The 15,458-nt window shown below is 36.3% G+C and overlaps 1 protein-coding gene across 2 annotated transcripts in view; it reads right to left on the bottom strand.

Moving 5' to 3' along the window:
- Positions 1 to 5,857: 5,857 nt before the first annotated feature.
- The window catches only part of glra1 (glycine receptor, alpha 1), a 169,523-nt gene continuing 159,922 nt past the window's right edge, over positions 5,858 to 15,458 (bottom strand). For both annotated transcript variants that reach the window (XM_039775877.1, XM_039775878.1), the window contains exon 9: positions 5,858 to 9,098. In XM_039775877.1, coding sequence (XP_039631811.1) covers positions 8,811 to 9,098 — 288 coding nt within the window. In that variant the 3' untranslated portion in view covers positions 5,858 to 8,810. The remainder of the gene's footprint in view (positions 9,099 to 15,458) is intronic.

Raw genomic sequence — 15,458 nt, 5'->3', positions numbered from 1 at the left:
CTAATTCTAGACAGAATGACATTTTCTATACATTTCCACAAATCTTGAACCTAAAAGTAACAATATATATTAGTTACATAAACCTCCAGTCAAACCATTAATCCTTGTGTCAGGCTTTTCCCATAAGCCTAATTATCATTGCAAGATACATTTTATAATTTCTTCCCTCCAAAAAAAATGCTGATAAAATTTTCTCTCTGTCTCTCTCCTTCTCTAGATCTTGTATGTATATGTAAAGCTTGGTATGCATCTGAAAAAAGGAAAAAAATTGGTAAAAGGAGCAATATTTCAGTAATGACAACTAAAAGAAGGCCAGGCGTTTCCTGATGAAGGCTCAAAAGTTGGAACTTGGAGGTTTAGCATGAAATTAACTTTTGCCTCTTATGTCCCAAGTATCTATGCAAGTACATTGAAGGCAGAAGTGCTTTAAATATGCATTTTGTATTTCATAAGTATAATAAATAAAGACAAAGGCATAAATTACTTTATGGTTTAACATGAAAAAAAAAACTGAAGTTTTTTTTTTTAGCAGTTACACAAAAATGTAGGTTTTTCAAAATGAGAACACTAAATACCCAATTTTGATATTTATATCCTTATATATAATTTGATATTATCCGTATGTATGGTGGTCGCATCAACACCCCGTATGTATGGTGTTCGCATCAATTCCTCGACTCAATACAAGTTAGAACCATGCAATGGGACTCTGCCTCTGTAGTTAGAACATAACGTGGCAAACGCGGACGCAGTATTGCATGATTGGCTAAGAATGATCGAATGTTACAGTGACACCGCTGGACGGCCGAGTATAGTAAGTCAGTGTTGGTTCGAGCACATAACAGTAAGTTGGGGTGGTTTTTGGAACGTTGGTTTGGTGGGGCGTACTTTCCAGGAATAACATCTTGACTGACTTAAACACTTTGACAGCTCCGGAACCGTAACTAATTTAGAACATATTGCCATTTGCTTTGTACATTGAAATCTATCTTTGGACAGTTCGGTTTTGGCATCCGTCCTTCTGACATCTATTGGCAAACTGAGTAATGACGGCTGGGTATTAACAACGGTCATTGTTTAAATTTTAGCCGATCTCAGATCTAAAATGACCACGCCAACATAATTATTACCTCGACTCTGATTAGAGTCGTAAAATACGGTTTATTTTGAAAATTTGTTTGCAGGAAAAAATCTAATGAGGTGCGCCGAAGAGCTGAGTTCACGTCTCGCAGCCCCGTTTAAACAGGAAACTCTTCATTACGGCTGAAAAGGTCTATTTTAAGCACAAATCAGTGCCATGATAACAAAATCATTTCAAGGACTTAAAAAAGCAAATAATTCTTTGCAGAAAAAGTATGGATTTCACAAAGGTAGAATTTGTAGCCCGATTCGATCAGGCTCCCAGTCGCTAGTATATTTGATATGTCTTCTTTCAGATTACTTCCATTCGAGCTATACAATCAGCAAAGACCCACATTTTGTGGAAAGATCAACAAGAATGGAAGAAATGCTATATTTTACGCAGCAGAAGAAAGATAAAACTATTCATCTTCTTCAGTATTCTCATTATCTTAATATATAATTTCCTCTTAAATGTAAAATATTGTTAATTTTATTCACATTGACTTCTCTTTAAATGCAACACCTTTTCTTGTGTTTGTTTATATTTGAATATACCAATACACTTGCTGAAAACTGCATGGATGGTAATATATGGGGGTGTGTGTGTTTGATTTATATGTATATGCACTAAACATAACACATACGGTAAGCACATACGGTAAATGCAGATGCAAAACAAAGAGTGCACTATAAAATACTTCAGTGGCTATTTAAATAAGCCTAAGGGTTGACAGTCTTTATGAAATTTTACATATAAATCAGTTATTTCTGTTCCATGAGTGTGCAGTTTCTGTATTTTGTTTTAAAATATTAGTTATTTTCATGCCACCTTATAATAATAGACTTGGCGCACACTGAGGAAAAGTGACAACCCAAACTGAAGCTATGAAGAACAATAAAGAATATTATTCCTTTTTACATTTCAAATAAAAATAATGCAAATACTACTCTTTGACATAATGGGCTACATCATAATCAATAATTTGCATTATTATGTGTAGCAGACCTTATAATTTTATTGTTATTCTTTGCTTTTATATGTTAAAAAAAAGCAATGCAATGGGCTTTAGTCATATTTATTTTTGCTAGGCAGCATCACTCTAGCATGGAAACTAATCAGATATGTTTGGACTGGTGTCAGTCCAGGAAATTGAATAAAAATAAAGTCGAGGGGCTTGGAAGAACATTTAAAACATCACTTTCATTTAATCACTACACATTATAAATACTATTATCTTTCTCAAGACCATTATCTCTTATATGTACTCATCTGCAATTCTGAGAAAAGGAAGACGGTGCTCTTTGGTTTAAAATGAATGGATCTTAATGAATCTGACCACAGTACTTTCACATATACATGCTGTAAAAATGCTGTATTTAAACCACAGATATGGGGAAACAAGACACAAATGAACTGAATGTACGTTACTCTATTGCTGTCTGATTTTTACTATTCAACACTGAATTATTTTAGTCATGTCGTGTACATATAAGAACTGGGCTTGGAATATTCTATTTTCTGCTACAAGTGCAGCTGTGCAAAAAGAGACAAAGGGAGGGTTTTCATAGAATGTATGGTAAGATTGATATAGAATAAGCTCTTTCACAACTTTCCAGGAGTTACTGTAGATAAGAAGAGTGCTGCTGGTGTAATGAGAACAAACATAAAAAAAACAAAGACCCCCCTTTAAGGGTTGTGTCTATGCACAACAGTGAAAAATAAAGGGGTCTAATGTAGGGCAATGTTCTAAACGTAGTAAAACAAGAGATGCATATAAATAGTAGAAAAAAAATATTATAGTGAAATGTACCTCAAGTTGGAACTCCCAAAAAGGGACAAATGTACTGTACACAAATAAAAACAATAATCAATGCAACCATTTTTTCAAACCTATTACTCCAGCTCAGGCTGGTGGAGAGCCAATGCTATCCAAGCAGCAGCATAAACATTTCTGTGCATTAATCCAGTGTTTCCCCACCTCGGTCCTGGGGCACACTGTGGCTGCAGATTTTTGTTCCAACCAGATTCCCAATCAGTGACAACACCTGATAGCACTGATCTCATTTAATTAGCTGGGATTATTTTTCTTTTATTCTACATTCAGAAAAGCACAGCAGCATGACTTTTTACATTTATAAGACATTTAGAAATATTTCTGCTTTTGATACAGAGTTAAATGCTTAACTCTCTTTTGTTGATTTCATTCTATTTTGCCCTTTCTCTGTGCAGTTCTTCCTCTTTGCTGTATCTTATTAATGACAATTAAAAATGAGCAGAGCAGACATGCTGGCAAACAACATGGAATAATCAAAGACTGCAAGTACTTTAGCATCAGACCCACTAATTAATAAATAATGGATTAATTATACAAATACAACACCTAGAAAAGTAGAATGAAAATCAAGATGAAAATATTGTTGAAAAGAAAAAAATACCTTATTCCCATATAACTGCTTGGTACATTTTAATATATATTTATATTTACCAAACTTAGTTTTCTAATTTCTAAATTGTTTCAAAAACACAGAACTTGGGAAATAACACATCACTTAATTAGCCCAGGAGTCCAATTAAAAACAGACGCTGGTTGGAACAAAAAACTGCAGCCATAGTGTGCCCTCAGGACCGAGATTGGGAAACACTGCATTAATATATAAATAATAACAATGAAATCAAAATATACAATATTTAGCATACAAAAATTTAAATCTATACCTGGCGTGTGTACCAAAGAAAATGCTGAAGTCTGAATATGTTATAATTGACACAACAAGACACACAATCACAGAATTATGCAAAGTTAACAAGAAATGTCACAGAGAGCAACATTAGTTTTAGTGACAAGAGTGGGAGACTATAAGTACTGTCGCTACTGCTCAACACCAGTATTGAAATGAATATTTTAAACATTTTCCAAATCATCTTCTTATGTTATTCCATTCCAATACTGAGCTGAGCCACCCATCATCCCCACAGCATCAGACAGAAAGCTGAAATCAGTGCTGGGTGCTAGGCTGGCCCAGAGCACACTTAACATATTCATTTATATTAATTTCATTCAATTTTACATACATTGTTTCTGGCTCTCTAAACCTTAAACTAAAACAAGTGACTAGGAAAATGGATAAACATTTAGGCACACTATCCATGGAATTAATTTTAAAAAGTCGATGCATTTGTAAATATTTGCATATTGCCTTGCTTATATACAGGTACATACTGCACAGCCTTTTTGTCTTCAGCACTGCGTTTTTCTGTTTTGTTGTATTTGCATGTTTTATTTTCAACTAAATTTTCTAAATCTATGCAGTGATCTGGGCTCTGTTTAATAGAAATTGGGCGAGAAAAAAATTATTAGCTTCCTTCTACCATTCATTTTAAGTTAACTCAGTCCAGTGTTGAGAAAAGTCAGAGTAGCAATGGGACACCAGTCCACCACTGAACGCACTGAAGCCCACATCAAAAATGTTGCACTATTAACTTGCCATTTCATCTTAATTTTACCCCTTAAACACATTTTGGTTTATTTATTATCCATTTTTCCCTTTTAGTGTCAGCGTTTGGGTCTGCATATACAGTACTTGGTACACTTTCTGGTGTCCAGATCAGTGAGAACGACACATACTGTTACTGACCGTTTGAGCACACTACTTCAAATTTCAAAGTGGGGAGAGGCTTCTCCAGTTTTATCCCAAGGTTGATTTCTTATTAATTTTATGGAAAGCCAGTGAGACTCTTGCAGAGTCTTGTTACCATTGTAAAACATTATTGACGTCCATCTAAAACAGGGGTCTCCAACTCCAGTATTGGAGTGCTACTGTGGCTTTAGGTTTTTATTTTAACCCTTTTCTTAATTAGTGACTGATTTTTTGTTGCTAATTAACAACAATAAATTTCCTTCATTTATATTGACTTGTTTTTTTTTTTAAGATTCAGTCCTCTGAATTGCTTTATTTTTGTACTTAAAAACGGGACCCAAACAGAAATGAGACGTGAGGTGATCCAACAGATGACTGGCTAAGTCGGGGTCTCAAACTCAAAACCAATTACTTAATTAGAAGCTGATTCTTCTTATTAATTATAACCTGCTATTTAACTCTGTGTTTTGTTGTTGCTCTTATTCTGCCCTAGCAGACATTTCCAAAACTGTTGATTCTCTTTTTCTTAAGAACACTGGCAAAATGTTTTGTGGACCTGAGCAGATCATACTCAAGACCTTCACCTTCCTTTATTTTAGATAATGGACACAGGTCAAGTGTTACCTCGCTTTTTATCAGTTGGGTATTTATGTACAGTATATATTTGTGTTTTATGTTTTTTGTTAATTAGGAATTATATGTCTTATTCTAACATCATTTCTGTTTAATATGTGCTTTTTTGGGTGGTTACCCAATAGGAGGGACCACTCTGATGTAATCCCAGCCGAATCCTCCGTCTGGATATACATTTGTGTAAAAGCCAAAGGGCAGCACAGTGGCACAGTGGTAGCGTTGCTGCCTCGTAGTAAGAAGACCTGGGTTTGCTTCCTGAGTCCTCCCTGTGTGGAGTTTGCATGTTCTCCCCGTGTCTGCATGGGTTTCCTCCGGGTACTCCGGTTTCCTCCCATTGTCCAACGACATGCAGGTTAGATGCATTGGCGATCCTAAATTGTCCCTAGGGTGTGTGGGTGTGTGTGTGCGCGTGTGTGTGTGTCCTGGCACCCTGCCGGGGATTTGTTCCTGTCTTACGCCCTGTGTTGTATGGAATTGGCTCCAGCAGACCCCCGTGACCCTGTGTTAGGATATAGCGGGTTGGACAATGACTGACTAAAAGCCAGGGTACAGCAGCCAAGCATTTTGTTTTATGTAATCTTTGTGATTATTTCTATTTACGATTACATTTAATTTTTAATTATTATTGCTTTATTTAAGGATTTCTGGATTCTTTTTTTGGGACTTTATTTCAGCAACTCATTTACCTCTATTTGGCATTAGGAGCCTGCCCCTATATTTTTATATTTTTATTAATAAATTCATTCTCTTTCTAAAAATCTTTGTTTACCCTTCATTCACAATTTAATGGGATATTTAATTAATATCCACCTTATTGTTGTGTTTTTTTAATACATTTGGGGACTCTTGAGATCATTTTGAGGCTAAAATCCCTTTTGGGTCTGCAGAGCATGAGGCAGGCCATTGCAGCTGGGATTTAGCCCCATTATGGTGAGGCCTTTCCCAGGCAGGTAAGGGAAGCCAGGCCTGGATAGTAAAGCCTTTTTGAAGGCCCAACACCTCCTATTCATCATGTTTGTGTCACCAAGTGACAATGGGATCTCATTATTGTTCAACTGCTAATTAAGGAAAAAAAAAAGGGTCTGGAGTCTTAAATAGCAAGACAATTAAAATGAAGACAAAAGAGTTCATTAGAAGCAAAAACTCGTCACTAAGTAAAGGAAAGACTTTGAGAAAAAAAAAAAAAAATTGTTGCCACAGTAGCGCTCCAGGACCAGAGCTGGAGACTGATGATCTAAAAAATTGGGAATCTCATATTAAATGTCCAGTTGTCACTAAGAAAAGGTAATTATAGTCTTACGTTAAACACTTCACATTTCTTGACATTGCACATATGATTATATCAGTTTTAAAAAGTATGAGAGTACTGATGATAGATTACTATATCTAAAGGCAGATATTTTTAGGATCCACCCTTTCCCGTATAATGTTTAGGTTTTAAAACTTGATGATGATAATAAAAAAGGAAACGAAAAAATAGTTTTAGTCTGTGGAGCAGGAGTAAACTTGTTTTCAGGAAGGCAAAAGAAATGATAGTAAAACATAATTTTGTAAGAAGAAAATTGATCTGAGTACTGCTAAAACACAAAAACAAGATGTTTTTTTAATTATGCATATTGAATATGTATGTGGCTTTAAGCGTTGTAAGCTACAAAAGCAAAAGCAGACTCGGTGGGTTGTCCAGGGTCACAAATGAATCGTCAGCCTCGTGCTTTCGATTTCAGTGCTTTGACCACTACAGAACAATTCTTATTTGATTAATACACCTATTTATTTTTGACATAAAAATCATTTGTGGCTCTTGAATAACATTTAACTTGTCTTATGTGGGTATTTCATTAGGAATATTTAATTAGTAAGTCTACCTAATGCACACAATGTGAAATGAGTAGAAAAGAAAGAAACAGTACCAGTAAGCAGAATAAAAGATAATATTTTTTAAAGGTTTTTGTGTCAGGGAGCTAAAAGTTAGCTATTCTCTAAGGGCAGAATGAAAGAAAGATTACTGAATGAATTGAATGGAAACATCTCATAACTGCTGCCATACTTATGCGGACCTGCTTCTGACAATGACTTTTATTTCTGATCCCTGACTTTAAAAAAAAAACAAAAAAAAAACATGAATAAATAAAATTATAACAGATGAAAGATGCCAACAGAAAGAACATCTCTGATGATTTCGCATTAATGAAACATATTGCATCAACATTTTGTCAAAATTATTCCCATATTAACAGCAACATATGCACATCTGCAGTATACGCTTAAATAGAGCTCAACAAAGAGTAAAATCATATTGAGATAAATATTTAACCTACTATAAAGCTGAAGCATTCATTCTGTGCATTTGCTTTACCACTGTAGTACTTATAATACTTACACTAAATAGGAAGTTTTATATCACTACAATAAAAAATGTAGCTAACTGTCTTGGTGCTTGGATAGTTACATTTTTCTACAATTTGCATTCTTGGACACATTGGGATTCACTAACATGTTTTATGCTTTTAAAAATATAAAATCTTTAGGAATGTGAAAAAAATACTTTATGAAATGATTTATATGAAAATATAAAATGCTCTGTCAGATTGCTTCCTTTCTATCTACACACCTGTGACTATATAAGAAGAAAAGAAATGAAATCATCTGATTAAGAATTTTGCCACACACTACAGTATAAAGTCACAGAAATGATCAGTACTGAATTTGTCAGTCTGTGCGTCGCCATAAGCAAAGTGCTGGAATGGGAATCAAAAGTGCACCCCCTGAAATGCAAGAATATCAGCAGGAATCAAGCCAGTGTTTCGGATTTCCCCATTTCACTGTACTCCACTCATTATGGACAAACATTAAGTTTATGGAAATGATTCTGAAATGTAAAACTAAAAATCAAACAAGCAGTCCTACTTTTCTGATGCCTAGTTTGAAAAAAAAAAAAAAAATTGCGTATATATTTTCCTAAAGCACACGGGTACAACTTTTTTTTCATTTTTCAGTCATTTCAGCTTTCAAATGACATGCTTTATGTCCAATTACCTAATAGTGAATGGAAGTCAGCAGTATTTTGATTATACATAATTTACAATGCTTAGGTTTTGTCGTTCTACTTTTTTCCAGCAGGGGTGTCTCTGAAACCAGTTTAGGTTGTTGAAAGAGCTTTCTTGTTTTGTCCTTTCTTCTCCTTCTCACAAAATCCATTTATAAAGTGTATTTTCCTTTGCAAAGGTCATTTTTATTTAATTATATTTTAAATATTGCCACATTCATATTTCATGCATTTTACTGCATTGCTATTGCACAGGTCTGGAATGATCCTGGAAAAAACTAAAACAAATAAAAAAGAAAGAAATAAATAAAGAAATAAAACACATCATTTACCACCACAGCTATTTGGTTATCCATTCTGCTGATTTGATTTACTGCTTATGGACATCTTCACTGCGTATTATCTTGTAAATGATCCAATAGAAAATGTTAAAAATCAGGAAGACAAGTGGAAAGACCACACGAGACACTGTGTCGATCCTTTTGGCACGGCTGATGAAAAGTTTGCGCATCTCTTCAATTGATTTCTCAGGTGGGGCAGTTGTTGCTGGAGCATTGTTGTTGTTGCCTTTGATAGATATTCCATCTTTGGCCTGCAGGCAAGCTGGACCCATCCCGTACGCTGCAAAACTGAATCGACCTTCTCCAGTTTCATCCTCCTGGAAAACAAAGTAACATGAAATCATACAAATTGTTTTTCGTTCTTGGTTATTCAAAGGCAATTTGAAACCTTAATATCTTATGGAAATTGTGTTTCCCCGATTGTCATCTCGAGGTCTTCCAAAAAGAAAACATTTTTTTTCACTGCTATATAATAATTTATTCATTTAAATATTGTGGCAGAAATTATTTTCAGTTTTGTCACTTTTAAGATTGTTTAAGGATTTATGTATTCCTTGAAGATATAGTTTGCTATTATTAATACAAGTTAATGTAAATTATGTCTTTTCTGCAGTAAGTTGTTCTGCTATAATCCACATGGTGTTGCTCTTGTATGGAATATCAGATGACTACATCCTAAAATGGAGAGAAACTACAAAAAGAAGACAGACACACACACACACATACATGGAATCGTATGTAACGAGGAGGTTATCCATATTTGCAACAACATTTATTTATATAACATATTTTCATACAAATGATGTAGCTCAAAGTTTGTTACAAGAGGAAGAAAGAAAAGTTTATATATGTATAAATTAAAATAAAAAATAAAATTCGACAATACTAAATAACAAAGAATAGAGTAAGGTCCAATGGCCAGGAGGACAGAAAAAAAACAAAAAACTCCAGAGGGCTGGAGAAAAAAAAAAATCTGCAGGGGGTCTGAGGCCATGAGACTACCCAGCCCCCACTGTGTCTTATGAGAGTGTCTATGAGAGTAGGACATATCAGGGGACAGATGGTGCAAATTCACAGAAGCTCTGCAGAGATCTCGGTAACAATACCGTATAAAGTGTGGAAACGAGGGGGCGCGTATAGCCGCCTTAACCCAACAGAGACTGGCAGAGACACAAGTGCAACACACAAGACCCTTTACTTCAGAGCTGGGAAGCATGGTACAGCACCAAAGTATGCAAAGACAATCCTTCCTTTGCTTCGTTTTCCTAGTCCTTCTGCCTCCAGTCCTCTTCTGGCAAACTTTGTCTTTCTTTATCTAAACTCTGGTCTCTGGAATAGTGGTGGTTGGCTCCTTTTATAGGACATCCGGAAGAGCCTCAGGTGTCCAACGACATTCTCCCAGCAGCACTTCTGGGTGTGGCGGAAGTGCTGCCAAACAGGGCTGAACCGTTCCTGCAGCACCTCCTATGGCAGAGCCAACCGAACCCAGCAGGGCTGCTCCAAACTCCAATTCCCAGGGAGCCCTGTGAGAGTCTGAGGCACCACTGCAACCCATGGGGGCTGCCACCTAGGTAATGCCCTGAACAAACTCTCTCCCCAGACCATCCACTACTGAGGTGTCCCGGCCGGGAAAGGGCCCTAGCTGTCTGCCACAATAGTATGTTAAAACTTGTCTGCTAAACTCCTGTAAGGCACTCAGTATGATACAGTATGTGCTCCTCTTCTAAGAAATGTCTAAAAACATCTGATTTAAAAGCTTTAGCCTGCTGTTAGCCGAGTGGGTTAAGGCTACGTATCAACATTCGCTGGGGTTATATTGTTAAATCGTCATTTGATTTCTTTCTTTCATAAAGTACTATTTTTGCTTCTGCAAAGATCTGCGTTACCTGTACAGTTGTTGAATTTTTCTACCACTAACAATATTTTGAAAAGTTAAATTTTACTGATGAAACCAAGTAGTACTTTATAAACAAGGTGCATTATTTACTGTTAAAAACATAGCTGCTTTTGTTGGGTTAAGAACAATACACGATCAAACAACAAGGTAAGACTGAGTCAGAAACATGTTTTAGCCTTACTGTAAATTAGGGACAATGAATCTGGAAATGCAGAAACAATTTATATCACTACATGTCTAATTACACAGATCAACAAAACAAATTTAAGCTTAAACTTCCTGAAGTCTTTAAAATATTTGTTTTCCAAATATTGCCAAGTAGTAACCCATCCAAGGAGCAAGGTCAAAACCCAAAACAAGGGTAACAAATAATACGGGGTCTTTTGTCACTTTCCTGAGTAACAGGCTACTGTGATAAGACCATGCTCTCTGTTTACTAACTCCATATCTGAATATATTGTTAAAATGTTTATAGTAAACTAAACCTAAATGTCATACTAATTTTTTTTTTCAGTTTTCCATGATATGCTCAATGCTATTTCTTAAAATATATTATTTTATAGTATGTTAAGTTTTCATTGTGCCAAGTGCTTTTAGTCTGTTTCCAAGTTGCCCCGTCAGCACCTTGGACCCTGAAGTATTCAATTCATACCTTTCCTCATGTCTGCTTATGTGCTGACGACTAGGGTGTACTTGTACAGCTTGCTATATTGGAATATTCATTAGAATGACTCGTGTTGTGAATTTCCCCTTGGGATTAATAAAGTATCTATCTATCTATCTGTTAATTTCTTATGTACAATACAATTTAGCATTTTGCCCATTGAACAAAAATTGGAAATTGATAAATATTCAATTGCATTTCTGTTTAGTATTTGATGTCATAATCACTAAACATACCAACGTCAACATCATGTTTATAGATCTTCATTTTTTGTTATTTTTTTAAGGCATTATTCAGCTGACACTTTATCATCACTGATTCTACTACTCTAGTACACTGTGAAAAACTGCTTCAAGTGAGATTTACTGGAGGCAGTCTCCTTTATTGGCTGCTCATCAACACCACTGCCACGACTTCGGTTTTCAATGACTCCTTCCATGCGGCTCCAATGATCTCTTTTTGAGACATCCCCTGCCTACACATTCATACTATCAGCTCATCTCACACCACTCATGGGGTTGTGGACATAATGATCTGTATTCATATTTGCCAACTCTGTGAGATGATACAAGTTAGGATCTTTCCTAAAGCTTGCTGGAAGCAAATTGTTAGACCAGGCTTAGGAGTGAGTGCTTTGCTGATGTACACAGTGTGCATGTGTGACAACAGCTGTGTTTAGTATGTTGTTTTAACATAAACTTGATTAATATACAGCTTTTACCTCTAAAACTTAATTTATGATTACCACTATGGGATCATGGAGATGTTTTTAACAGCTTTTTATCACTTTAGTAGGGTTTTTTTTGCTTCTTGCTTTAGCTGCCTAGGAGCAAGGATTATTGGTGTTTAGCATCACTCTTAAAAGCTTCTAATAGAGTTTTATAATTAAACTATTTCTTGAAGAAACTAATTTTAAGGTTGCTGTTTACGATTAACATTATGATTGCCTGTGTTTAAAGTTTCATCTAGATTCTATATATGCTACTGTATGTACAAGTCATTATTGACAATATGCCACCAAAAAAGAATTTCTTGGGGAAACGAAGGTGTAAAGGAAAGTCCAATAAAGATAAAACCATATACAGATTTAGGTATGGGCAACATGGACAGCTGCCCAGGACAGCACTTTCCTGGGATGGCACAGGACACAAGCACCCAGTCACCTTGTGCAGCGTAGCATTATAACAGAAAATTTTAAAATGCTGTGGAGCTTCTGGGACACTTAACCATTGCACCGCTCATGCTGCCTGTGTGAATGCTATAATCTGTTATGGGCACCAAATGAAAACAGTGCCTCACCACATCTCAGCAGGTGGTAGTAGCAGTAGTATTAGCATGAGCATCTTTATCAGTAAATGCAGAGGCTTAGAGAGGGCCAGTAGCTATTAAAAAAGTATTGTAGTTTATTTAAACTCATATTTAATTTACATTTGGCTCAAACAAATTTTAATAATGAGGCCAAAACAATACATGTTTTGTATGATGTTTGGACTTTTTGGAAGCAGGCTTTGATAAAGTCTGTTCCCAGGAGGCCCACAATGCCAACTGATCCAGAACCATGAGCTCAGGGTTGCTGAATTTGAGTAGGAGGTGGCTAATGTGCTTTGTAGTAAAGAAGTAGCTGATCTTGCCCAATCTGTGCACCATTAAATAGATGTGGAAGGAGACTCCAGAACAGAGAGGTAGAAACCAATCAAAGTTAGACATAAGCATAAAGTAAGAGGTGCACATTGTCCAGTGGCATCAACCCCAGAGTTGTAGGTGTCAAAACTTTTTCAGTACCTCTCAGATAAAGACAGTGACTGTAATTACTCTGAGATAATAGGAAGGGATGAGAAGCCCCAAATAGGCCACATTAAAACCAGTCCACAGAAAGAGAGAAGTAGTGATAGTGGATGAGTAGGATTGAGATGAATGCTTGGTCCAAAGACAGAGAACCTTGTATGGTGTGTTACCTTCTGGCTGCACAGGTGGGAAACCTCCCTGTAATACTGGATAGAAACTTGGCTGGAACAGTGATAAATCCAGTTATCATTGCACATATTGGAATGAATGACATGTAAGGGCAGGCTATAAGTTCGGAAATCCACATTTAAAGAATAAGATGCAAGGCTGAGACCCAGAACTGCCAATATGGTCTTCTGACGGTTCTGCCTATGTCATGTGCCAATCCAAATAAGACTAAAGGAATTAGAAGGTTTAACACATGCTTCAAATTTTGGTATAGGATAGAGTGGAATATAAATATATCTTGATAAAAATTTAAACAAGCTAGTTAAATTAAGTTTGTAGATGATGATACTGAACTAGGGGAAATGACAGCCAGTCAAGTCATCATAGATGTACCTGGACAGAATTCAGACACTGGCCAGACTTGTGACAAACGAAATGTAAAAAAGTTAAAATGTTACATTTGAATGCACAGTGGTCCATTTGAAACTAAATTGTATGCAATTTTGAGAAGGACTTGTGAACTCATCACTGTCCACATTCAGTGTTCAGAATGTCACACATGTATGTTAGAGGGTTACCCTCTGGGTTCCTCCCCTGTATGTAATTCCAGTGCGGGCCTAAAGGGTGCGCAACCATTAATTATGTTATCTTCTTTTGCCACTGACTCTGTCCTTTCCAGTCCCTGGACCATAAAAGCCCTAACATCTGGAAGGAGGCATCACTTATTGACTGGAAGAGTAAAAAGACAGAGCTTCTTAATACCTTGACTGAAAGATGCCACTAGAGGCGCAATTTCTGTTATTTAGAACACCAATGGGTGACTCTTTTGTTTATTTTGTCTTTCAATCCGTCATTCCTTCGAATGACCACAATAACTACTGTTCAGTACAAGTTAAGGGAAGTTATGCATAAACTACCATATTTACTTGTGTACCACGCGCCCTCGTGTAAGACACACACCCTAATTTTTATAAAGAAAATCGCGAAAATCGTTTTGCCCTGTGTACGACGCACATTGTGATTGTATAGGAAGCGTTTAGAGAGAGAGAGAGAGAGAGAGAGAGAGAGTGCGATCGAGCGAGAGTGCGATCGAGTGAGAGAGAGGGAGAGAGAGAGCGCAAGTGTGCGAGCAAGCGAGAGACAGCGTGAGCAACAAAGTGAGAGAGAGAGAGCGCGAGCAAGCGAGCGAGAGAGAGAGCCCAAGCAGAAGAAGTAAACATTACACAATTACATTTCCTCGTGTATGACACGCATCTGATTTTGTAATGCTAATTTTCAGGAAAAAATGTGCGCGTGGTACACGCATAAATACGATATATAATGCAGCAGTAAAGATTTGTCTGGAATACAATGTGCAGTGTTGCTGTACACATTGCAAAACAAAATGCACAGCAGCACTAGAAAAAGTCCAGAGATTAGTTATTAGATGGATTCCATAACTGTGGATTGAAGCCATGCGAAGAGACTGAAGGTGTTTTAGTTGACACAAATGAAGGTTATGAAACATCATAATAGAAGTGTTCAGACTTTTAAAATAATTAGTATGATGGATTTAAAATTTTATCATCGAAATTAGCTCTTTGGCAAGACATAAACTGGTTAAGGGAAACTTTGCATACGTTTTTAAAAGCATTTCTTCACAGTGGGATTCATAGATATAGTACATTAGTGTAGTAGGCAGTTTTATTTTCAGCCTATTTAAGACTCAACCATGAGGTGATAGCTGTAAAAAAACAGTGAAAGAATGGTAAGATTTGGACTGCAGTGGAGAAATGATTAAGAGGGGCTTTCCAGTAATTGAAGTCAGTAAACAGGCCAAAGTCTGCATCCTGATAAACCCGAGAAAACAGATCATCAAAACCAGAAAGAAAACCAAAACAAATAGTCAAAAAATATACGTGTCCCTAGTCTAAAGGGCGTTTCTCTAAATATCCTTTAAACTGCAAACATTTGATCAGTAGTTTTATTCTGATCCAAACTTTGGACTCTGAGAGTGCTGCCATCTTTATATGTCTAGGTATAATAATGGCACATATAATAATGTCAGTAATGATGGGACTAGCAGAAAAAGACTTTGGTGTAAACAACACAACTGCACCTTTGCAAATACACCTAAAAGGACATAACTATTGGTAAGAAAACATTGTCACAAAGTGACGACCT

This window comes from Polypterus senegalus, chromosome 13 (genome assembly GCF_016835505.1).
Source record: "Polypterus senegalus isolate Bchr_013 chromosome 13, ASM1683550v1, whole genome shotgun sequence".
In the NCBI taxonomy this organism is placed as follows: Eukaryota; Metazoa; Chordata; class Cladistia; order Polypteriformes; family Polypteridae; genus Polypterus; species Polypterus senegalus.
Note: the sequence above shows the minus strand (reverse complement) of the source record. Positions and strands in the feature narration are given on the sequence as shown.